Source organism: Liolophura sinensis, chromosome 1 (assembly GCF_032854445.1).
Source record: "Liolophura sinensis isolate JHLJ2023 chromosome 1, CUHK_Ljap_v2, whole genome shotgun sequence".
Taxonomy (NCBI): Eukaryota; Metazoa; Mollusca; class Polyplacophora; order Chitonida; family Chitonidae; genus Liolophura; species Liolophura sinensis.
Window position 1 is genome coordinate 18,971,671 of NC_088295.1, and position 26,959 is coordinate 18,998,629.

General features: G+C 38.9%; 1 protein-coding gene across 1 annotated transcript in view; it reads left to right on the forward strand.

The window, feature by feature from the left end:
- LOC135468564 (choline O-acetyltransferase-like) overlaps positions 1-26,959 on the forward strand; it is a 57,519-nt gene that overhangs the window by 27,312 nt on the left and 3,248 nt on the right. Inside the window, exons 2-13 of the mRNA XM_064746929.1 lie at positions 1,086-1,437; positions 12,871-13,065; positions 15,108-15,226; positions 15,351-15,404; positions 16,505-16,685; positions 18,587-18,764; positions 19,480-19,691; positions 21,140-21,240; positions 23,183-23,314; positions 25,071-25,193; positions 25,797-25,935; positions 26,166-26,228. Coding sequence (XP_064602999.1) covers positions 1,357-1,437; positions 12,871-13,065; positions 15,108-15,226; positions 15,351-15,404; positions 16,505-16,685; positions 18,587-18,764; positions 19,480-19,691; positions 21,140-21,240; positions 23,183-23,314; positions 25,071-25,193; positions 25,797-25,935; positions 26,166-26,228 — 1,578 coding nt within the window. The 5' untranslated portion in view covers positions 1,086-1,356. The remainder of the gene's footprint in view (positions 1-1,085; positions 1,438-12,870; positions 13,066-15,107; positions 15,227-15,350; positions 15,405-16,504; positions 16,686-18,586; positions 18,765-19,479; positions 19,692-21,139; positions 21,241-23,182; positions 23,315-25,070; positions 25,194-25,796; positions 25,936-26,165; positions 26,229-26,959) is intronic.

The following is a 26,959-nucleotide window of genomic DNA, read 5'->3' on the forward strand; positions in this document are numbered from 1 at the left end:
ATTACTTTTATCGTATTGCTGTTTGTTTTTGCCCCCGCTATACGTTAGTGCTACCACACTGGAACGCCATGCCGAAGGCAACAGGCATGCCGTATCAGCCGGTTATATTATACCGACACACCCAGTGTGCTTGCCCTATCATTTCATAAAGAAGAAAGTAACCTACTGAAATTTTCAATTTTTTAATCCTCACCCGAAAAATTCTGTAAAGTAACAGCTTCGTCGATTATCTTCCTATGGTGATTTCATTATTGACAAATACGTCAACATACAATCCCTTCCTAGTTTGAAAAATATTTTGTAAAATCGGATAATTTACAGTTATAACCAGCCGTGTCTGCAACGCTCCTTACAGTGTGCTTTCATAAGTTTTGATTTCGTTTATCGGTGACACGTTTGTAACTTAAAACGTGTGTAACAACGAACATTAATTCCCTCAAAAGTGACTTCAGCTCATTTGGAAGGGTTTAATGATGGAATCTTCTGGTTTCGGATGTTGAACAGATGATGTTTATTAGGGTGACAGCAATAGTTATCCCGCCATGGAAGGCTACAATCAGCTTTAAAGTGACAACTAAAGTGTAAACGATCTCATTTTGCAGGTGGTTGTTACCAAACGAAGTTCACAACAATTGCCAGCCTCGTTAGTATTGAGATCAGGACGGGGCTTCGTGAATAGATTGTTCAGTCTAATTAACATAAAGTCTTCAGCCCAGGAGGGGAGCTCCGTAAACAGGATTGCTCAAATGTAGCTTCTAAATGAACGTATTCACTAAACTGTTGAGCTAATTTTTAAATTTGTCTAGGGATGAATTGATGCCATATGTTGCAGACTGTACTGTAGAGTTATGTTAGCTTCCTTCGGACAAGCGTCACGTAACAGATCAATTCCTTGTCATTTCATGCTGCCATGTAAGCTTATAAATCCACGCACATATGTATGTTGCACAGAGAAGGCGATAGCCTGAGGTAAGGGTGGCCAGAACGGAGTGGTTGTCAAGTTCTGACTGTGTTTAGCCTAAATCCAACCAAAACCCAACGGGGCCTTAAATTGCAGTAGAACTCATTTATTTCGTTTCTTTCAGACATGGAGTGGAGCTCTAAAAAGGTGCCTGCGTGTTGGTGACAATGGCCTTGTTGAAGATAGAAGCAGCTTTCCCCAGCTAGAAAGACAACACCCTAGCCTGAAGCTACTACATAACCATTGGTTAGTAATTCCTTCTAATCTACATTAATGATCAACAAGAACTCAAGACGGCATATTTATAGAGAAGCTGTGCTGAATACAAGCTTGTCTCAGGAATCTGCAGAACTTTAAGGAAACAGAGTGTGATTGGGAGGCTGAGTTTCGGCAAAATGACGACGAGTCACGTGAAGGAATATGTAAAAAGAGTGGCCTCCATCGATCAAGAGGCGTACCCGGCCTGGAACCTAGAGGTATGTAACTTTCTAGTCTGCCTACATCGATTTTATAACAGACATCACACCTACTTTGCTATGAAACAAAATATGTGTCTGGTTAAATAAATCTTGCTTAAGCCTAGGAAACAATATTTGGAACACCCACCATAAGATCCCTTACTTTTATTCGTTATTTGTTACTGATATTAAGGTTACACGGCCTATTCTTACATTTCCACATAACAGATACACGTGAAGGCACGAAACATGAAACAGCATATACCTAACTATAGGCTGCTAAGTTGACAACTTGGTTAAAAGGCCTATATGCATTCCGAACGTACTTAAAATATATTACATAATAACTATAATGGTTAATTAGGTGCTAACTTGACAAGTATGTGTTCTCTTGTTTACTGCACTCTTGGCAGACCATGTTTCAGGCCAGTGCACTAACAGTTAAACTACAAGACATTCCATTTGCATATTTTAAGATTTTAAAGATACGATTATCCGCTGAATTTTATTATCCTTGGTTCCTCTCACCATTCTCGTGGAGTGAGGCAAATATGCAATACACAATCGTTTAATACTAAATGACAAATTTCACGTAAATTTCTGACATCATAATGGTTGTTTTTTCTTTTCATGATTTCGTCCTAATTTTTTGCATTCCGAGTTCTTTGGTGGTTTGTGTTCAAAATATTTTGGATATTATCTTGTGATTACTAACCCGGAACGTTCATTATATGGTTGACGATTTTTATACAAATGTCTGGTACAATGTCTAAATTAAATTTAATTTAAGTAAGCCGTAATGTTCTGATACTGTTGTCGTTACGTTTGACCAGCTCTGGCGTCTGACTGTATCTGAAATATAATGTCCCCCAGCCCAAGCTTAGATGGGACGTGCTGGTGCACTTATATGGAATGTTTGGAAAGCACTCCTACTCACATTGTAATGGGTTATTGACTCATGATACACGCTGGAAACAGGTCAGCCCACATGTATTTTGCCTGGATGTTACAATCCATATATATATATATATATATATATATATATATATATATATATATATATATATATATGGAATAGTACTGCCCAGTACTCTGTTCGACTCGCGCGAAAAATGTTTTTTATGTGAACATCATATATGTTTCCAGTACCACATAGATAATCTGATTCAACACGAGCTTAATTTATGCTTTTGAAATGAAGCGTTCTCGGGTCGGGAGCAAAAAGTGTAAAATTATTCGTAATAATACACATTAATGGAAGAAGCTGTTGTCTTCAAGCCTCCCGATGTAAAGGAGAGATGCAGTTTGAGGTAGCCAAAAGTGTTGGAATTTTCTAAATTATCGTTAACAGCTTTCCATTAGACGAAGATTTTGATGCCTTTGGCCATGGGTTATTTTATGCGCAGGTTGGGGATATATCGCCCACGTCACCTAACGTACCACCCGCGCGTATGTTATGATAGCATGATCTCTTTTACCTAACATGCTCAAAGTATATTAATTTCACTGGCTATGCCAAATTTTTGACGTCTTTGTATATCCCACTTTGATGCCTTTCCTATTTTATATTATAACCATAAACTAATGTAAACATTTATTTAAAAGAAAAATCAGGTGAACAGTTATTGGCATAAACCGGTTCGTAGTACTTTTCATCTAGTGATGATGACTACTCTGTAGTTCGTGCTTCAGCCATGGGTTAACTATTGTGTAGATGTTTTATTTATGACAATGTCCTGTTACCTTCTGTTATTGTTATTATTTATTTGGTATTTTTTACATTCACATTGTCTCTAAACAACCCCATTTGTCGTAACGTTGAGACATGTTTTTTAAATTCACGTCTCAACATTGGACAACTAGAGCATCCGAGGTCCGAATGGACTATTAAATGCAGTGTCCTTAGCGCCTCCGCTGATTTTAATTTAGCTGTGAGTGGTCAGGTACCTGGCCATATGATGTGTATATCACCTGAGTTCTGTCCGGTTTCTTCCACCTATAAACCTGACCGATGAAATAATAGTGAAATAACCCTGATTTATACAGTAACTCTGATTTATAAAAACTCCATTATGACATTATGTTTCAACTTGTACTTTCCTATCACTAAATTTATTTACGTGAGCATAAGAGTGTTTCGGTTGGCGCTTGGTGCTGTCTGAGAATCTCTCCGTAGTGACCTTAGGTGTAATGTATAGATCTTTGAACTGAGCTGCACAAAGATTCTCAAAACCTTTATCTTGGTGATGTGTGTAACTCGTTGACGTTGTCTTGTATTATGCAGTGCGACAAAGGGAACAGCTCACTTTATGTTAATCGACAAACAGAGTACAAGTTTTGCGATTTATAGATGGACAGTCCGCTTTGCTCATTATGAAACCAAGCCTTGGGCACGTGATGAGAACCGTACCGGAAAAGTTTTTACCAAACTAGATAAGTGTAAATGCTGAACGAATTTGTTAAGGTAATAACGTGACTCGGACTTCTAGACGGATAGGAATTTTCTCCGTTTCCGGTAAACTAAAGAGCACTTTGTCGAAGTTAAGGTATTCACGCAGTCATTTGAAATTATAGATCAGTTCAGTACTGAGCTCTGTCTGCTATTCATGAATTTCAAGGTAAGGTATATAATTTGAATCCTTTACGTGCATCGTTTGTGGAGTTTTGTCTTTGTCCATACGACTGGTTCGATAAGGTCAATCCCCTTTACTCGTAGACATGCTTATTATGGTCACGATGGGACGATTAGGACCGCCAGCAGGCCATGGAAGTCTCTTTGTGACACACAGATGTGATCACGGAACTTTGAGACGACGGGTAGCCACTTTGTGTCTGATTTGATTCCACATCTCGTATTGGCAATCGATACCTGACCAAGTGTCCCGCGCCTCTTGACCAGATAACTTCAAAGAGGAGTTTTCTTGCGTTGGCACCTGTTGTTCTGTTTGACAGTTCACAGTGGGGCCAAATCCGGGCTCTTCTACTCGAGTCCCATTGGTCTCGGTAAGGTATTAGTACGGATTACACTGTTAACTGATCTCATAATGTTTCATAAGCGTGATGAAGACGGTCTTCCATTGTCCAAGTAATCCCTTTCCCATCGTTATCTTCAGAAACCGGTTATTTACGGTGTAACACGAGTGCTGCTCTTATTATTCAACATCTTCTGTGTTTTATCCGTGGGTGAGGTCATGTGGTAGGAGGCCAGTGGCTCTCTAGTATGTTTCATTTCGTTTTATTTTACTGTCCGAGTAAAGAAATCTCTCGTATCCCTGTGTTTGACGTAGTTTCATGACACTCAACAGACCAGTTGTCCCATTGACCCTGTGAGCAATTGTGTCTGCCTCATGCGTTGTCCACGGTATTTTGGTGTTGGGTATTTTATGCCCAGTCGTAGGAGTTTGTCCTATTCACAATAGGTTGATGTTATCCGGTTACACATTTACTCGCTCCGAACAAATTCTTGCCAGGAAAATGAGTATCCATCCATAGCGGGGGGTGGGGGTGGGGGTGGGGGGGGGGGGGGCTGTAGTGTTTATTTTTCTAATGTTCATGAAAGTATAGAGAAAGGTTTTAGATTTAACTGCAAAATGGTGTAAGTTCTTTAGGACTGAAAACTTCAAAATGCCAGTTTCATGCACAATTCAAGTTTTACTCATGTCATTTAAATCTCAGCTCTAATAGATTTGACAAAATTATTCTTTTTGAAAATGGGTTGCTGATTATGGTGACTCGGACGATGACCTTCTATCTCGACCTAGCTGACATTCATATTTAAATTATTTACCACATGTGGAAGAGAGGTTGGCTTTGAAATCCGCTACCTTATTTACAAGGACTTCTTTCAGCCCATTTTTTCACCTGTGCGATTTTAGCAGCAGTACTTTCAGAGAAGTGTGCTGTCCGACAGTAATCATTTTTTCAACCATCTTAAGCAATCGTTTTGTGTAGAAGTTGTGTCCACAAGGCAAAATGTTGTTATCTAGCACTGTGCGGATGGTAATTGCTCAGCAATTTTACACCATTCCATGTGAGCTGTGTGCTTACCTATTTCTCCCAAGGCGCAAAGAAGGGAGAGCAGTGAATATCTGTTACTCTGTACTACATAACACAATTATGTTTCACCTTCACTATATACTCACTTCATACACATGATGTACATTTTGTTCACGCCGCACAACGATACTGTATACTTACTAAATATCACAATCATGTGTGAACTATGTCTGAAAAAAAACTTTAAAAACAAAACTGTCGGAACCAATCATTTTCTTTTGTAAATCATTATGTGCTATCATTTCATTTTAATACCATTTAGAATACAATTATGGTCGCTTGAAAGATGCGTATATTACTTCTGATTATGGCCTTTTAATCCGGTGGAGTTTTTTGCCATGTCTAGATCAAGTTCTTTGAATTAGCGGTGCCATAAATGATATCACGACTATTACAAAATTCAATAACAACGCCTGATCAAAGTCAAATAATTAAGCCAATCAGCCCTGGAGTGAAATCGATCAGTCTTTGTTCGAAAGAAAAATAATTGGCAAGACATGGAATCTTCTGCTACGATGCTATCTTCCTCCATTAACAGACGAAGTTGCCATGGCAACAACCCTTGTAATTTCCTTTGATGTGCCCCGTAAAATTTCTCGTCTTGGAGGAATTGGCCCAATCAAATGGACAAATGAGAAGGCAGTCTCTGGAGGATCACGGGACAGATTCTGTCTTCATTAATGGTATTTAGTCTTGTTGGATTAACGGATACATTAGTATGACGGTCAGATCTAGGCGTCCTCTACATTTCATGTGGGATTTCTACAATGGAGAAAACGTGACTCCACAAGCCTTGGCGCACCGACAAGGTCTATTATCGAAGCTGTTCAGTGGATTGGACAATCATTACTAATAACTGACTGACTGTCAAGCCAATTACGCCAGGATTCTTATCACCTTGAAAAGCGTGATTAGTGAGCAAGATCACACTTAAAAATTGAGTCTTACTGAAAATTTGTGAGCCTGGTTTGACTCGATTAAACTCCATAAATAATAGCGCGATTTCCCTAGCTCTCGAAGGTGACATGGAAATGTGTGATAAACATAAAGAAAATTTATTTACGCAGTCTGCAGCCCCCGTTGTTTACTTTATACTGAAATAAAAAACACAAACAAGCAGTGGATGTGTTTTGTAAGATTTCAGTTGTTCATCTTTTCTTTGCAGACTTTCAAACTCTTATTATTTTCACTCCTCAAAGAAGTCTCAAAAGCTATGTACGCTGTTTGGTATTGCCCTATTGCCCTATAATTACTTTTAACTTAACACTATATACAGCTGGGGCCAACAGAATTCCACAGGCAATCGAAATTTAGAAATGAAATTTATCTGGAACCAATGACACTTGCAGTCCTTGAGCTTTATTTTAGCTTCTTATTCATGTATAAAATAGAGAAATTATTTTGAAGCATGGTGAAGGGAACACCCAATTTGTACTATCTGTACTGATTTGACAGCTTGATTCCGCCTTGTTTGGAAATTTATAATCCTTAACATGCTAAAACACTGGAAAAGTCGTGCCATTCGCGCCAGCATGGCGGTTCGAGTGGGGGTGTTTCAGCACATATTGATTTATAACTGGTTTATGTACCACAGTTAACTTGATATCGGATTTAGGTCAATAGATCTAGAAACATGTATCGCTGATATGTTTACTTTAAACTGACCATATGTGACCAGTGGGCTCCAGCCAGTCCTGGAATAACTATTGCTGAGCGTTTATGGTTTTATTGCCTACTGTGGTCAAAGCCATAACAAAGCTGTGTAGCAATCAGTGGTTGCCATATCATGAAGTTTATTATTTATTGGAAATCATTGGAAATGTTATCTTCTCTAGGCAGGCAGTTGAGCAGCGCTGATATCAGAAATGAATCACCAGTATGCATCTTATCTAATGGCCGTGTCTCTTATTAGCGGGCAGTTAATTTGATGGTTTGAATATCGTTATTTTAATAACGTAACATACATCAGATAATGACGTCAAACTTATTGGAAGGAGCACATTCACATTTGTTCAAAGATACACGAATTAGTAACTAATGAACTGTATTGGAATGAGATAGCTAATTCTGTGATTCGTTCGGGCTAGATCTTTCGAACTTCTCCTTTCTATGTAACGTGTGGAAAAAACAACAATCTGGTTAATGGTTAGAATCTGCCTGGCCATCAGTCGCTGAATCACATGGTATGCTGTTTCTCGCTGAGCACCCCGTTATACTTTTCTGCTATACATTTTAAATTTCCTTCTAAACAACTGAAAGACAAATGTTGTCTTTCAAACCACTCCACTTAACTTTCATCATATATAATGTGGTTGTATATCTACCACCTATTAATGAATTAATAACAAGACATTCCGATTATCATTTTTATACATTGATTCATTGAGCAACTGTCTGGGCGGTACTATGCGATTGAGCTGTCACGTGATGACGTCACAGTGAGAGCTTCTGTCTCATATCTAACACTGTCTACAGTATGTACTCTTGTAAACCTGCCTCTAAAGCGACTGAAAACCAGGCCTACCTGTGCAGTGTTAATGCCTGTGACTCTAGTGGTGGTATCTGTGTGGACTAAACCACGCCTATCTTTGCACTGTTAATGCCTTCTACTCTAGTGGTGATATCTGTGTGGACTAAACCACGCCATTCTGTGTACTGTTAATGCCTTCGACTCTTGTGGTGATATCAATGTGGACTAAACCACGCCTATCTGTGCCCTGTTAATGCCTATGACTCTAGTGGTGATATCAATGTGGACTAAACCACGCCTATCTTTGCACTGTTAATGCCTTCGACTCTAGTGGTGATATCAATGTGGACTAAACCACGCCTATCTGTGCACTGTTAATGCCTTCGACTCTAGTGGTGATATCTGTGTGGACTAAACCACGCCATTCTGTGTACTGCTAATGCCTTCGACTCTAGTGGTGATATCAATGTGGACTAAACCACGTCTGTCTGTGCACTGTTAAGGCCTTCGACTCTAGTGGTGATATCAATGTGGACCAAACCACGCCTATCCGTGCACTGTTAATGCCTTTGACTCTAATGGTGATATCAATGTGGACTAAACCACGCCTAACTGTCCACTATTAATGCCTATGACTCTACTGGTGAAATCTGTGTGGACTAAACAGTATACTTTGTGAAAATCTTCATAAGACATGGAGTGAGGTGAGACTGACAGCAACTACATGATACACTATGTTCACCACGGCGTCAAACCCACACACAAAATAATAAATAAATATGCGAAAACATTTAAATTCATGATTTAATCTTATGACTAACCAAGTAATCCTACGACCTTTTAAATCTACTACTTCATTATAGTGCTCTTTTTTTGGAAATGAAAACGAAATAGAAAAGAACGGGAAAATAAGTATGACAATATTTTTTTACGATATGAAAACAGATTAAAAGGTGGAGAGCTGCACTTGGCACAACAGTCTGAATGTCATTGTTATAATAACAAATATTTAGAAACAAACATTCGTACGCCAATCACTCACTATAATGGATGTTCCGGATCAATAATCAAATTTCCACACAAGCCACAAAATAACTAAGAAAGTAGTAAACCAGGACGGATTCATGTATTATGTATAAAACGGTTCCATAACAGCAGTGGGCTGCAAAAGAGTCGATTTCCAAAGTTTTTAAAAATATGTTGTATATTTATAATTACACTACCTTGAGCATTGATAATTGACGCCTGGTCGGGTCTATACATGAGTTCCATTGCTCAGCTAAAATTATTCCGAACAACTGAATTCATCAAATTGAAAAGATTATCACCGTCTCTTTATCGGCTTAGACAAGGCTTCAATCACAGGCTTCACTGCGCCTGTGTATAACTTGCATATTCGGAAAATACTTCGAATAAATAAGCTATCCGAGTATAAGCTATCCGCTGAAGTTTACTCTATTTCATCACCGGTTGACAGAAGTGACGCGGCTGTGCTCACTTAGCAGTACTGTCGCTAGCGAAAATGAAATTTGCACATAAATATCAGAGACACGACTTCGGGTTGTAAACTTGTTCTACAAATATAATTTCTTGCCGGTTATTAGGGTATTCAGTACCAAGAGGTCACAAGATGAGGCAAGAAATTTTATAGTTTCTTATTACTAATAGTGTATAGTATTGCTGTACTTCAGGCTTGATGTTGAAATTAATCTTCTGTGGAGAGCTTGACGGTTCCAGTAGCTTATTGCTCATATGTGGGTAGAAATTTTACATTTTTAATGAAGGAATAAGAGAATAATATAGCTTTCTCCTACATCAATCAGTTGTAAAAATAAGACATGTGATCATTTTGCATAATGATACATCTTCACGTACAAAATCATATCGAAAATTCCAATTTCAAAACTTATGTTTTACAATTGTGATTATTATGTTAGTCCCCAAACATTTTTTTTTAGAAAACATCGGAAGTGCAGTCAAAATGTACCCCTGAAAGTATAAATCAATTTTACGTGCTCCACGGTATTCACTGTGCTGGTGTCCGATACTCTGTCGCTGATGGAAGCTAACACCTTGAAAGGTTTCCAGGCATTTAACCAGTGTAATTGTCTTTTAACCTCTTCAGATTATCGACATATGCCAAGTTCTCGTGGCATTATTGATTATGAATATGTATAGTCTCACTGTTACCCAATAGTTTTGAATAGAACAGAGAATCCTTGAAACGTACTGCTTCTCTTGCGACAGAAACGATTAAATTATTCAAACTGTCTAGTTTCTTAAAGGAAGGAATTGACAGCAATCAATGCATGGATACAACATGAGTGGCAAGATCTACTGCCCTTTGTCTTTGTTGTGGCTATTGAGGCCATCTGCCTTCAAACTCAAGTCCCAGTGTCTTCTATTTGTCACGCGATGAAAAACACAGCCAATTACCGCTGTCTTTATTTCTGGACATTTAGCCGCGAATTCACGGCATTAAATATTAAAGTAAACTAGAGGATCATCTCTTCTTCCCGACACGCTTGCGTGCTACACGCGAAATATAGATTGCGCCGTCCTCTTAAGGTTGGGCTCCGACTGGACCTGTGCTATTACAAGCTTGTTGGAAGGGGTACAAATGTCTAGTGCTGTCAGTGTGATGCAATACGTGCCCTGGGCCCCGCGCCATTCTTGCCTAGATTAGCACGCCTCTCAGACATGTTTAACTGGCCAGCACGCGAACCTTTCCTCCCCTCCACCTCCGCAATACGTTCATGCCATTTTCTTCAGATTCGTGTAAGATCAATTCAGGAATGATTAGGCTTGTTGAAACTAGGGCTAACTGGCAGTAAAGTAGTCCTCTGGGACAGCAGCCTTTATGCAATTCTCGCTTCAGAGTGTTTTACAGTTATATTATTTTAACACTTCACAGTTTGTCACGGCATCATTTATTCCTGAAATCTATAACAGCACAAATGAAATGCTCGTATAGACAAATTCCTGCAGTGATCATCTATTACTCACACTCTTTTATCTTTTTATTGAATAACAGTCTGGATGAAGTTTGTTTCATCCTTTAGCTGATTCAAATCGCCCTGGGAGACCAAATGAAAACCCCGCAGACAACTGGGATAAACGGAGGTTGAGCAATCACTGGACACAAGGGAGTCTGCTAGCTGAACACAATGTTTTGACGGGCTTACGTTGCCAGCATAAATGGCCTATGATTACCGCCACAGAGAAATAAGATTTGGAAAAGGGACAACTTCCCAGTTGGAAAGATTAAGGCAATTCGATCTTCACCAGTTCTATCGATTGGGCAAACAATGTTCACAAACACTAGAAGCTTTTGTGAATTGTCCATCCACATATCACCAACAAGGCCGTGTTTTCACGGATACAAATTTCGTGATTTCGGTTAGGCTGGAGTGTTTGGGGAAGCACTCCCGGATTAGCGGCTCAACAAGCCAGTCGGAACAGTGAGCATGTCGGAAAATGCTCCAGCCAGATCCTCCACTCGTGTCTTTTTTCACTTTGCCTAGGTTCTAGATTGTTTGGTCTACCCCTCCTCTATATGCCCCCCCCCTCTCTTCTGCAGCACACCCCCAATCCCCTCCACCACTTGGAGCAAGACGCAGTTAGACGAGCAACTTGGCTCGGACTATATTGCCTTGATACACATACGAATGATGAAAGGTTGGCCAGGGATGTCACGAGAGGAAAGCTAAGACAAATATCTCCGTCCGCCCAAATCAATGGTTTCTGAGACGGGGAGACCCTGCTTCTATCATGTCCGACTTCATAAAGTGGCAAATAAGATTATTTGTGTTGGTTGAACCGAGTAGCGAATCCCCCTTTCTATAAATGTCGATGACTCGGAGCCCCTGTTCGATTTTTCCTCCTCCAAGCCCACAATGTCCCAGCAAAAGTTGACCTAGGTTGCTCATCCATAGCCCTGTTTACACACAGCCTCTGCTTTATGGTCTTAGCATGCTCCCGCATACCATCCCGTTCCCTCATTTTCAAACACATTGGTTAGACTCTTGTCAGCATCCAATTGTTACATCAGAAGTGGAACGCGTTTGCAAAACACTTCAGAATAAGACTGTTTGACTGTGACCGCTCACAATAATTTGTGTTTAGTCCTAAACATCCTAAACATGCGACAGCTCTTTCCATTTTATATACTCACATCGTCAAGCATTCCAGTGAGTATTATAATGTTTGTTGAGAATGAAAGATTTTAACTCCCATGAAAAACACTGCACCGAATTCAAGGTTGATTGAAGTGTTTCTTCTACCGTGAATAAAATATCAAAATTTCTCTTCCGGTTTCTTGAGTATTTCCTGAATATTTGTTCAAATATTGGACCAATTCTAAGATGCAGAAAAGCAGTTGAACTTTTATTACATCCTTTTGACATTGAATATGCTATGACATTATTAACACAGTTTGCACCTTAACACCTTAACAAATCATTTTGAGAATAGGATGTATTAATATAATTTTCAACATGATTCATGCAGCAAATAATCTCAAGGAAGCTCTTGTTTTCTTACGATGGTGAAAATTGAAATTCCCTTCTATTTCCATGCGTGACATATTTTGAATATTATTCGTTTTGAGCACATTTAGTGTCAATAATAAATTTTAGTTTGTCAATAATTAATTTTAGTTTCATCTATTAAAGGTTGTTTCTCATATCCAGATCATGTTCATACAAATAGAGGCCAGAATTTTGGCTCTGTTTTCAGTGATATTCAGCTGATAAGAAATATTTATAGCTTTGTCTTCTTCGAAAGAATTTTTCTAGAAATTCTAATTTTGGTACCCCAGAAAGCAGAAATATCTTTTTATTAGGAGAAAAGCTGTTGTACACTGCGTTATATAAACTTTTATTTTATTTTGTTGTGGTCAATATTTGCTGTATTTTCTTTGTCAGAAACCCTTGCCCAAGTTGCCCGTCCCGGATCTTCAGTCAACCCTGGACAAGTATTTGGCCATGGTTAAACCCATTGTAGAGGAAAAGCAGTACGATATCACCAAACAAATTGTAGCAGAGTTCGGTCAAAAAGGAGGCGATGGAGAATACCTGCAAGAAAAGTTAAAAACATACGCTGAAACCAAAGATAATTGGGTAAGAACATATACGACAGGATGAATGAATGACGTGGGCATTTTAGTTTAAGCCACTTTATCAGTATGTTAGAAATAAATCGTATTAATTGTGAGAATTAGTCTGGTTTTATTTAGAGAGCCATGGAGACAACCTATAGGAAAAAGAAACATAAATGAACGAAGGGAAAAGTATTAAAAATAAAACACTAGCGTGGTACCTTCGTCTTACATCCAAGAAATCAAAGTATGCTTGTCGACACAGAAGTAAACTTTATGTTTGACATATTGGTACGGTGGACAAGTATAGTCTGCTTCAGCGCCTTGTGTAGAACCTAATCATCGACCAAACCAGGCCCTCCTTGAGATACTTTACCCTCAAACATTACCATCATCTTTGCGATTTAGGTCTTGATCTTTGTCCACATGCCGGCATGAGTGCATTGTGGCGGTTATGGCAAAAGCTCGGCTTTCGGGTTTTTTCTTGGCACTTATATATCATTTTGATTTGGGGCATAGTATTGCCTTGACAGAAATCTAATTCTTAGTATCGAAAAAGACAAAGATGGTTGGCCGTAATGAATCGATATGAGTAAAGTTTTGTGTTGGAAGCGCCGATGTTTATCTCCTGGCCACCAGAAGCGTATCAGTAAGTTGACGGGAGTTAATGAACGAGGCTGGGTTTGTATCCTGAATGGAAATAACCATTCCGTGCAAACAGCAGCCCAGTCGGTCTGCTTGGTTTACCCCAGGAAATTGTATCGCGAAAATCCGTTACGCCCTACTGTAGACTGTTTGATGTAACGGTCGTTCTGGTGCAACTGAAGCTTCATGACGGGATGACCTTACTCCAGTATTCTATACCATGACGATCCATGCCAATCACACAGGCACCATGATCCGTAAAGACTCTAGTATTCCAGAAAGTTGTGTGGTTTTTGGTTGCTTAGCCTAGCGCTCGCAAACCCCTTCTGGCATGTGAGATGAACCTCTAAAAGCTTGAATGTCATGAAGAAGGCTGTAAATACAGAAAAACTGTAAGAGAAACTTTTAGACATCAGACAAGTGGTCATCTAGAAATGCCATTGGAGGGAGTATTTTAGAAAGTAAAACCTCCTTTGAGACTTGATAATTTGCTATACTGGAAGAAAGGTCTTATTTAGTCCTCCAGGGAAATAATTTTGATTTGCGAAATACATATCTGGCTTGGGCAAAGTAGCGATGGATCTGTGTCGCGGTTCCGCGCTAATGTCTCCCCTGTGCTTAGCCCGAGATCGAAGGCAGTCAGAAGGGGGAACGACCACTGTCTCACAAGAAACCCTGCCAGACAACCCGTCAATAGGAAAATATCTGCACGTGTAATTGCTGGAGATAAATTAACTTAGGTCTGTCATCCAGGGACGAAAAAATCAAAGCTCATTTTCCTCTAGAATAGCCACGGGCACACCCCAGAACCCAGTCTTGAAATTTCCCATTTAGTCACAGCAGTAACAAAGTTGCCTGTGCCTCTCTGTTGGGCCCGTAATTCTGCAGCACATCGGCTGATGGAGTATCCGGCTCCACATGGCAAGCTTCCCTCCACAAGGGAAATAGACCTGAGGTTGCTCTGTCATTGGCCTTCTCGTCCGAAACGATAGACTGCAAATGGAAACCAAACTGAGTTATTCAGGCCTGGATATTTTCACTGTCTATTACATATGTAACGTTGTCATTTTGCGACTCTTAAACAAATATTTGTATAAAATGACAACAGAAAAAAAAACACCTGAGGGAATTGGCGATTTTCTCTTAATTTTACTGATTTACTATATTGGCCAGCAACATATACATTTGTTCTTTTTTTACAAACATAAGGAAGACATTTTTTGTTTGTTTTTTTTTTTGCACGTAAAATCAAAGGCTTTCTGAGAAAAACTACGAATAACACATTCTGAATTTTAATGATAATTTGTTACAAAGTTTTATATTTTATACACAAAGTTTTAGTTTGTATTTAATTTCGCAAAACACAAAATATCATGAATTGTGATAGATTAATGTTTAACATGTCAATTTTCTGCACAGGCGTATAATTGGTGGTTAGACGAGATGTATATGAAAGTACGACTTCCTCTTCCTGTGAACTCTAACCCAGGCATGGCATTTCCGCGCCAGTATTTCGAAGACGAACGCGCACAGTTACGGTATGTCTCAGTTACTTGCTGTAATAACTTGTGTGTTGTTTTTAATATCATTGTGAAATAGCAACACAAAAACTTTCCACGAAACTTTTTAAACTAAATTTACATTTGGACTTCCCCTTTACAGGTTTGCAGCCAGGTTAATTTCTGGCATTCTGGACTATAAAACAGTTATTGACGCGTGAGTATTCCGTTTTATTTGCACAGTTCACTGAAAGGTTAAGCCAACTAATTAATAAGTGAATATCTAATCAGAACAACGCCATTAGTTTATAACGGCATGTCGCTAATGAGAATCTCTATGCTAAAATTCGCTGCGCATGTCCTCATTTAGGCCTCTTTCCCACTGTCCCCAATCCTCAGCCAAATGCTTCTGTCGGAAAGAATTTGCTTAGTAGTTGTCTTGTCATATTGATTATCTTGTCCTAGTCGTCTTTGTCAAATGTTTCGGAAACCTTGCAGAATTGATGCCCGTTTAATGTCAAAAACTGGACACTATAATCATTTTACAATGTTATCCGTGTCCGTGCGGCGCCGTGTCATCAGCTTATGTCCACAAATCCCTAATGAATGACACATTGATAGATCCCAGACCGAGCCTCGTAACACCGTCTCTTTGCTGCTGTCCTACCGCCATCAAGAACGGACAGGATGGAAAATGGTCACTGTCGTCTCTGATGACAACCAACGCTTAACTCGGCCATGTCCTATCTGTCTTATTTGTCTGGCATCACTGGCTGACATTCTAGGAACTATAAGTGTAGGGTATTGTGGTATGGATAGAATTTCAAGATAAGGGCAGGTGATGGCCTGTAGTAAACCTGACAGTATATAGATCGTCGTGGACATAAGATAACATACGGTCTCTGCATATTGTCCTGACCATTCAGAAGTTGTTCTATCGGCTTGATATGTCCCACAATTTTTATGCGCTCAGAAAAAAACTGAAGCCAGCCTGGAGGTCTAGAGTTTCCAGTTATGGTGGCACTGGACTTGGACAACACTTCATTTTGGCTGTTCACAAAATCACAGCTCTCCTGGGGCGAAACTGGGCGGCAGGAATAGGTCATGGTATTCTGATCTGGGGGCCAAAATGTCGCCAGCTGACATCAAAGTTATCTTGACATCGCCTGGATAGAGCTCGACCTATGACTCCTATCCCTGGGATATTAAAGCAGAAAGTTTCCTCTAAATATACCGATCTGCTTGACCCGATTAATCGACTGTCATACATGATGGATGTAACATGGTATGGATGAATATATCATGGATTTGTTTTAGGCGAGGGCTGCCAATAGATCGAGCCAGGCACCGTGAGAAAGGCCAGCCGCTGTGCATGGAACAGTACTACCGACTGTTCACTTCCTACCGGGTTCCGGGCAAGGGCAAAGACAGTCTCGTGGTGGACGCCACAAACATTTTACCCGAACCTGAACACATTGTGGTTATCTGTAAAAATCAGGTACTCTGTTCATAATCTGAGAGCTTCGCTAAGGCTTTACCAAGTCATCCATGTCAGCAATCATATGACTTACCGCCAAATGATTCCCTAATTCACACAAGTATGAGCCATTCACCACTAATGTCAAATCCCAGCGAAGACTGACAGTCATTTACCACTTGTAAACCACGAAGACCAATCAAAGTCGCAAAACTTATTTCCAAAGCAACTTAAAACATCAGTTCCAAGGAAAATATACATGTAAGAAGTAATATAAAATGACGGCATGGATAAAGCTTTCTACCTTTATCAGAGAGTCGATATGATAGACCTTGTTTTATAACATAAATAATAATAAAACTTATTTATGAGCACTATCAAAGAATATCAGTATAAACCATTTTACGGGTTACATTCGGATGGTACTTTTTACCCAAGATTAAAATTTCGCACCAACTACTTTCTCTGATCTCAGTCTATAATACACAGAAAACAACAAACCGACGTTGTTTAATTTGTATCGAAACCTTTGCTTCACTGACAGAGAGCCTCGTAGCTACTATTCATGATTACATGTAAACTGAAGCCGAAACAAAAAAGCAACCTTCAGTCAAGTGGATGTACATTAGATTTTACCCTTATTCAGGCCGAAAATTCGTGGTAATGAAATTTTTGATGGCAAAGTGCTTTAACAGAATAATAAATTTTTATCCACGACCACAAAGAAAAGAGTTCATCATGCCCCACACCCACTATTATCTTGATTTATTTATTTATTTGATTGGTGTTTTACGCCGTGCTCAAGAATATTTCACTTATACGACGGCAGCCAGTATTATGGTGTGTGGAAACCGGGCAGAGCCCGGGGGACTATTATCTTAAGTTTTCGAGGACAGATGTCTTCGATGAAATGAAATGATATATTAATGAGCAGTATTTTTGGTGCAGATGTTTTTGTGAGCTGCAAAGATAAATTACTTGGCATGTTTCGCTGTCTTATATTTCCAAAGACTTTCTTCTCATTTCTCATTGTTATACACTCCTCGGTCTTCAGTAATCCTGGCAATCTGAATACCCCTTCTTCTGACTAATGAGACCTAATGCGTTTATCTCTGATGAGTAACTGATGGAGTGAGAGAATTGCACCATCGTCATCATAATTATGGAAATCAACTGCATTCATAACGCAACGACACAAACATATGACAGCTTGGAGAGAAAGAAAACACGTTAACGGAAAATCATAAAATCATAAGTGATGTATTATCAGGAAGTTCTCATTTAGTTCATTAGTATTATCCATCACATTCAGTCACCGACATTATCATTCATTTCCTTATAATTGGACGAGTGTTCCATGCTATTAAACAAACAGTGTTACGTAATTCACAGGTGTAGTTGTGAAAACATCTCGGGAAGTTTGCAATCTAAGATTCTCTCTAACAGGAATTCAATACATCTATTAATTTACGTCTGAAAATCTATCTTAAAATAAAAATTGGATAATGAAGTAGACAATGCGCCACGAGAAAGATGAGAAATGTATATATAATGTGCGTCATGTAATGTCAACGAAAGCAAATGTTGTTATTTATATTTTTGTGACAGTGGACTTGAAAATATAATGGCTGGGTCTTATAAAGTCGTGTGATTTAGTTTTAGTGCATAGTTAGTGACTGAATATCAAAGTTAAATGGATTGTTACTGCTATATCACATATTCACATTTTTCCATCAATAAGAAGGGCATATCTTCCTACAACAAAAGCTATTAAAACTTTTTGTACTTTAAAACTTATCACGCGTACACTCTTGTAATTAATTCTCCTTAATTGCTTCCCATAATGCGTTGGTTGAGACTAAAATTTCTTGATATAGACACATGGTGCGTGAATGTAACTATGTGCTACATTTTCCTTTCAGTTTTTTGTATTGGATGTTGTAATCAATTTCTTACGACTTACACAAGACAATCTTTTCACTCAACTTTCCCGAATTGTGAAAATGGCCGAGGAAAATGAAAGTACATGTGATCCTATTGGAATCCTCACGTCACTCGGGCGGGATCAGTGGGCTACTGCGCGCATGCGTTTGATGGAAGGTAAAAATTGTCAACAGTCTCTCTTAAAAGGAAATCAGCCCCATTCCACCCAATGCCTTGTTTATCTGTACTTAATTTAGTTTGATTGTACAGAACCTCGAGCACATGTGTGTCAGGTGAAATTCAGCCGTTTACTTCTTCTTTTTGTATCAACGAAATTGTGAGATTTATTTATTAGTAATTTGTTTTTATATTTGTTATGTATTATTTATTGCTGATTTATTATTTGTTGGTATTTTAAGGTATATTAATTTAATCTACATCCACCATGACGTATATACGTAGAAAGACATTGGTAGAGCCCAAATTCCACCACACCGCCTTCAATATTTTTTTCAGTAGCTCTTCTATTCTGATGAGATTCTAGTGAGAGAATAGTTAGGAGTCCTTGCCGGTCGCCTGGATTAATGACTTCTCTTCAATAGCAATTCACTAATGAGATCAAAGGTTCGAATTCAACCTCCCCTGATTTTGCCGCTGGTTGAAATTGTGCAGTGCTTTCTTGTCGCCACCAAATAAATAAAATATCCTTGATTACAGAGTAAAACACTAATTACATAAACAAGAAAATAAACTTTTCTAGCGTGAGGTCTTTAGACTACTCGATCATTGAAAGCCTCGCTGATTTATGAATCTTACCAGGATTTCACTGTCAGCAATATTGTACCTGTGTTTTGAAGTGACATTGTCTTATTTAGTAAGTTCTTCTTCCCAGAGTCTACCAATAGAGATAGCCTGGATCTTATTGAGAGGTGTATATTCGTGCTGTGTCTGGACTCCAGCGTACCAATAGCCTTTAACCATCAAAGTAGCGTGGACGAGACGTCCATGTCTGTCAGAGATGACGTCTCACTGGCTTTTCAGATGCTCCACGGGATGGGGTCTTGTGTCAACAGTTGTAACAGATGGTTCGACAAAACTATGCAGGTAAAGAGAAAGTTAATATGTGAAAACTGTTGATGGATCTTTCGTACAAATAACTGTATGAGGTGAGCTGAAAAGTCAAAATGTGTATGTTTCCTATATTTACATATGCAGTGGGCAAACTGAATCGACTCTATCCTGAATTAACACATCCTTGGAATATTTCAGGGAGCAATATATAACCTGTGATATACATATGGATGCTGTAAGTAATTTTTAATATAGTTTCCATCCACAAAGTAATTAAGAAATCCAGATGTGCATAGTCTTCTGAAAAATATCAACAAGTGGGAAAGATATACAGACGATCCTACTTAAACATATTATCTTTTCCGAAAGGTAAAGTGCCTAATTTCTGTAGTTCCAAACACTGTATTCCACCTAAAGTATAATATGTTACAATGCACTTTCAGAAGCACTTTTAAGTAATCATATAAGGTGGGTGAATCAATTAGAATCAAGCAAAATACGTCACTTGAAAAATGTTACACTTTAGGTGAAATCCTGTGGCTCTGTGGTTTTCTGATTTCAGTTCAATATAATAACACAAGCATAGTGCAAAGTATTTTTTGTTGCAATCTGTCGGTCAGTGTGGAGAGAACTGTAGTGGACTGCTGTATACCAGTAGGGGAGACAGAAAGATTAAACCCCCGTATTCTCGCACACGCCGTGGGTGTAAGACGGAGGATCACCGGGGACAATCAGGGGTTGTTATTACAGCGCTTTGCTCGCCAATATCACCGCAATCTTACAGTTTTGATTTCATTTAATCGCTAATTTGGCTGAGCTCTCAACTCCGCTGATCAGTTTGCTACTGATGAAATGAGGGGTAAACTCAATTGAACAGTCTGCGAACGGGATTGGGCGGGTGTAGGTGAATTTTAGCGCTCATGGTCGAATTAGATTTTCCCGGGCAGGGGCACACATTGTGGAAAGAAACAAAAAGCGAGAAGTTGCCTGGCCAGGGCTGCATCAATCTCAAATCTGCAGGTCTGTGTACAGCGGCCTGGCCCGCACCAAACTGCTACACAGCCTTAATCGCGTTACTGCCAGCCAACAAATTAATTTCGATTTTCGATCACGCCTGCAAAAATAGTAACAAAAGAGGCAATTTCCCATCCCATTCTTTTGAGTGTTTTCCTAACACACTAAAAGCAGTCGATATAATAACATGCCTTCATCATTAACTGTGGAGTTTGAGGACAGCCGCTTATTAGATAAGAAGATTGTCTTTGAAGATTGGGTGAATTATAAACTATACATGCCTCGTTCATGGCGTACTTTTGAAGTTGCCAGTGAAAAAAACACGTCATTAAATGTATGTATGAATTGGAAAGCCACTTTACGCTGAAACTATCTGTAGTATTCTTAAAAAGTTTACATCTAAAATTAAAATGTTTTATCGAAATATTAATTCAGGGTAATTAACTGCTTTGTGTTTTTGTCTGCAGTTTGTGATTGGACAGGACGGAGCCTGTGGTTTGAACTATGAACATTCCCCATCTGAAGGCATTGCTGTGGTTCAACTCATAGAACATCTCCTCAAGTACATGTGAGTATATAACTGCCAAACGGCAATATATCCTTTTCGCCAGAATGTATTATTGAAATGTGGCTTTACCTCCCACGGCGATACAAGTCAAAAACCACAATTGAGACAATTCACAAATGAGACAAGCTAGTCAGAGTTGGGCATCTTCCTTTAGTTCATCAAGTTCTTGACAGATCTCATTCTGAGAAATAGCCCCTTTTGGCGCAATGCCAAGTTCTGTAGACGACTTTGAGAAAGTTTTTGATGGCGTGCCAGATCTGACGTTGGTAAATGGAGGAGAACTGGAAAGCTGTTTCGGTATTTTCAGATGGCGTGGGAAGATGTTAAATACATCCCAACCCATGGGCAAGCCATCGACTGCAGACCGGAAGTGCAACATTCCAGGCTGAGAAAATCCCTTAAAAATAGCAAGCTTTTGAACTGGTTAATTGCATGTTTTCTTTTTCATATCAAGCATCACATCTCTCGTTTTGTTTTCTCTCTTAAACACGATTACTGTACTAAAATAAATTAGTCCAAAAGACTAAACGTCTAGAGGACAGATTATTAATAGCAACGATAACATTATATTTAAATCGTGATTCATATTCACCGGTCATAACTACTTGGCAATGTTAGTGAACAATATTAGTGGCAATAGTCACAGATATTTCCTCTGCTAGTTAGGAATTCAGCTGTTAGAAACATCCTTGAGGCATTTTAATAATGCTCTGTAATATTTAATATAAATGAAAATTCATTCCATAGTATCTGCCTGAAACGTTTTAAATTTACTATAACATAACACTAACATGCTGTTCGTTTAAACCGTAAGCTGAACAAAGGGCTGTAGACATGTAAAAGAGTTGATATCTGTCACCCATTTCTCAACATTAAATCTGATATTTGACAAAGAGCCCAAATTCTGTTGCGCGAATTTATAAATATTTTTATCAGATTAGTTCCACTTTTTCTGATATAGGTAAACTGGTTAACGCTTAAAATATTTCCTCTAGTCGGAAAAGATGTGTACCAAAGTAACTTTTTCCTTGCGTAATTAATACCCGAGGGCTTGTGAATGTCTGAGTTGTGTCAAGTATCTTTTGTGGATAGATCCTCGAGGGTAACTGCTCGTGATATAGAGGGCTGGTAAGCATATTTGTTTACCCAGATTAGGGAGGTTACAGGATGTGTTTGAGCTCACGTAGACAAAGTTACTCTCCCGGTCACACAAGCCTACATGTATCTATATCCAGATTTATATAAGACAATGTCTAAGTGTGGACAGGTGACGTAAACACTGAAGAAGTCTGACAGACGACCAATCGATCACTGTTAGAAGCCGAAATTACCTTCATCTACGGCTGTCATTGCCATACTTTATCTTTAAACAGTGTCTTTACTGTTTTAAAACTCATCCTTGACAATGGACATAGTTTAAACCAATTTGCTTTTTAGCTCCGACTAGCAGCTCTATAGAAGAACTTTTTTTCTCTTATACTTCATTTTGGGGTGCATTTTTGAAATGCCCCTGCTTTTTCTCTTATCCTTCATCGTGGGGGATATTTCACATGTCTTCATGAACTAAAGAAGCATGGAGAGGAATTAACCAAGATAATCAAACTATGTACCATTTGTTCCGTTCTGCTTATAATATACGAGAACGCATCGATTTATGGGCGATATCAGTGGAAATAATCTCTTGAGTAGACTTCTTTCAGAAAAGAGGCGTCAGACAATTAATTTGTTCCACTTTACCAAAGATCTGGCATCACATGCATTTATTTTTCAAACGATGAAATTTTCTTTGGAACATAAGGTAATACCATAAACATTCTCAATTATTTGAGTTGACGGTAATTAACAACACAAATATTTGTATTTTAGTCGGTGTCAGAAAGCAAACATTCTGTAGCCTTGCTTTCGTCCAGTTCACGCAGAGTTCTATGTTTTTTGATTGTAGGGAGGAGGTGAGAAAGCGACGATTACCACGGATGCAGTCAATATGTGAGTTGCCTTATCCACGCAAGCTCTACTGGAAGGTCACCCTTGACATCCTACAGGATATCAGCGTGGCCAAAACTCAAATTGACAGGTATATATACAGTATGTTTGTTGTTTTACGCTGACTAAGTACAAGCTGTATTTACATTATACCACTGAACGGCGTACGTCATTAAATGTATACTCCACCAGCTTTTCGGCACTCTCAGTAAGCCTTCAGATGGCTCAGTCCCAGTCCGCTCCCCAATCTCAGAACGCAGCATTGATTGATGTGAATATTTTTTGCAGTACAAATCAGGCGAACAGGTCCTCGTCCGGAGACAAATTGTTCGGATACCTGAATGAAGGGCGAGAAGTACATGTTTTTACTGATTGGTTAGATCACGCAGTTGACTACTCTTTCAATCTATTTAATCGAAGAAGTCCCTGGGGATTTATTTCAATTGGGATCGCTTAGCTGAAAATCTGTATTCTGGCGATATCCCGCACCAGACAATTAAGGGATTTCAGCCGCCAAAATTAACAAACAAGCCCGGACCATTTTGAAACGAGTTGATTGACAAGCCGATCTGGTTAAAGGGTGGGCCGTTCCTGGAGTTTAGTTCATTTATTTTCCTGGTACGGATGTAAATTGGCTAGAGGATGTCATTTAGGGGGACACTAATCCAACCCATCTATCGATTTCATTAGGCCACTTGCTCTAGCTGGAATAAATGATGAGTTCCTCAGCCAAGTCAGGTCATTGACGTCCCAACTGACCAGAGAAGAATCATCCAATGAATCGAAGAGAATTTAAATAATAAGTTTTCTTCCCAATATGTCTTGGCCGTTCAATCTTTTCCATGCTGAAATAACAACAATATATCAAACGTCAATGACGTCATGGTGTGGCCTTGCTTCGCTGCAAGCACCCGCGTTTATTATCATTTCAATACAGACAATGTCTGGCAAACCTCCAAAGGTCCCGCCAAAAATAAAATAGTTCAGGCATTCATCAAAGATAAATTTATATATTCAAACCATCTTGGACCCATGCAAGAAGGGAAAATTAGAAAATTCGCGTTTTTCACCATCAGGAGTAGAGATAATTTTCGATGTGAAACGAGACAAATTCATTCTTGCAATTATCGAACCAATTCATTATATTTCAATTCAAGCAACTTGGCGTTGATGTTTGGTTGGTGGGCGTTTTTATTTATTGAGCCTATATATTTTGTATATACCTCTATTATTCTAGCTTTCCAGACCTTTACTCTGTTCGATCTCAAGAAAAGTTATTTGAAACAGTTGAGCATTAAAAAATGAATCGTGAGAAAATGTGAAGATTTTATTGCTGGAGCACTTGTATACCTCTGCTTGATGGTACTTGATCAATAGATCTACATTATTGATGAACTGTCAGTATCTTAATATGCGAATTTTGTTCGGCCATTCACAAATGTCCGAAAGACTTTGTTGTGTTTCATTTATGAATAGATTTAGGAGGGCTTTCGTTACATGTACATTTTGTTGTTGTTGAATCATGAGACTCTAGAAGGTTCCATGGTGAGGTGTGCACAGCTCAGATACCATTCATACTCCGTTAGAGCGTGGGTTCCAGTTACTGAACAACTAAACCAAATCACGTTTATGGAAATATGGTATGTTGTAGATAGGGATGTTATTGTCTCTGCTACGTTGCTGTTGGCGTCCCTAACAAGTCGTTGGTTCCAGCGACTTCCCTGAACCCTATGATCTCTGATTATACACAAATCGATTCAACAATATGGTTGAGGTTGCCAGCAAATCAAGCATAGTACGCTAGTTTGTGATCGATCGTCTTACTGTTTTTCTTTCCGTTATTTCAGGTTGATAAAGAATCTGGATTTGTACATTCTCCGTTTTTCTAAGTTCGGTCGAGAGTTTCCGAAAACACAAAATATGAGCCCTGACTCGTTTATCCAATTAGCGCTGCAGCTGACTTATTACAAGTAAGTATCGTGTTTCTGTGGAGTTCAAACAAACCGGGCGGTTCACAAACAAAAATGTACACGAACTCCAGGTTTGTTAGCCTTTCCGCTAATTACATCGGCCAGGTTTTGTAGACGTTGATTCAATGAACTCCGATTTCAAGCCTTTGTTCACAGAAGTTAGAGCTGGAAATTTCATTTGTTGGACATTTCATGGTTTTATCTTACTGGTGTGCAGTTACAGATTGACATGCGTGCTCATGTCAACTTGTATTACCTGTACAAACTACAATTTACCAACCCGTGTCTTATCGATGGAACGTACAATCGGTATTTCGCCAAATTACCATTGTTTTAAGGTATGGAACCAGTAAGAATTAATCCCATTTCTTAATTAAATCACTGAGTTGTTGGTGAATAGCTACTGGTCAAGGACATTTCAGGCTAGAAGAAAATATGAAATGAGTGAACTTTAAGCGACAGTAAACAACACACACAGAGAAAGGTTTACACCGAAGATTTTCCGTCGGGACAGAAAAGATATCAATCAGATCAATGTCTGTTGACATCTTATAAATACCATGACTAAATATACGCCAGTTAAACATCTGGTTAAATTGGCAGGGTTCACGGGCGTTTAGTGTCCACCTACGAAAGTGCGTCCACCAGACGTTTCCGGTTGGGGAGAGTAGATAACATCCGGGCATGTTCACCTCCGGCATTGGAATGGGTAAAGGCAATGACTGGAGAAATAGAGGCCACGGTAAGGATGGCATTGGATGGACGCCAAAATTATAACCTTGACTAATGTCTGGTAACTGGTCATAGAGTATAAATACACCTACGTCATAACGTTAATTTAACACAGAAAAGTAAACAGAAAAGACACGTTGTTTTGTTGAAAAAAAAATGTTTAAACAGTCTGTCATCAACTAAAAGTATTTCTGGCTACATCTCCATATCTTATCCTCAATATTACATCGTATATCACAGGATGAGGAGAAAATGAAGTTGTTGCGAAAAGCCATGGCCTGGCAGACAGACATTATGGTTCAGGTGGGTTTTACGAGCTTTTCTTTTACCTAGTGGTCTGAGCTAAAAGTTCTGATCCGGGTTATTACAGTTTTAGAAGACACAGAGAATGTTTTCGGTACATATCAGTTGGGATGACCGTAAGTTTAATGGTGACATCTAATTGTAACTTTCAACATCTTTGTTGAAACCATACTTCTTTAGGTGATTAATCGGGAAAGACACAACAAATGAACACATATCACAAGATCATCAACGGTAATTGTTGCTACCAGCAGAATACTGATTTAATATAATATTGATGCTTCCACAATGTTGATGCAATAACTTACGGAAACCACTGCAATGCTTGTGTAATAGAATGATGTACTTCCTAATGTAATGAAATAGCGATGCCTCCACATTAATGATTTAATTTGATAGTCATCCACATTGATGATTTAATGTAATAGCGATTTCTCCACTTCGATGATTTAATATAATCGCAAAGCCTACACATTTACGCTTTAATACAATAGTGATGCCTCCACATGAGGGTGTAATACAATAGCGATGTCTCCACATTGATGATTTGATATAATAGCGATGCCCCCACATTGATGATTTAATATAATAACGATGTCTCCACATTAATGATTTAATATAATAGCGATGCCCCCACATTGATGATTTAATATAATAACGATATCTCCACATTGATGATTTAATATAAAAGCGATGCCCCCACATTAATGATTTGATATAATAGCAATTCT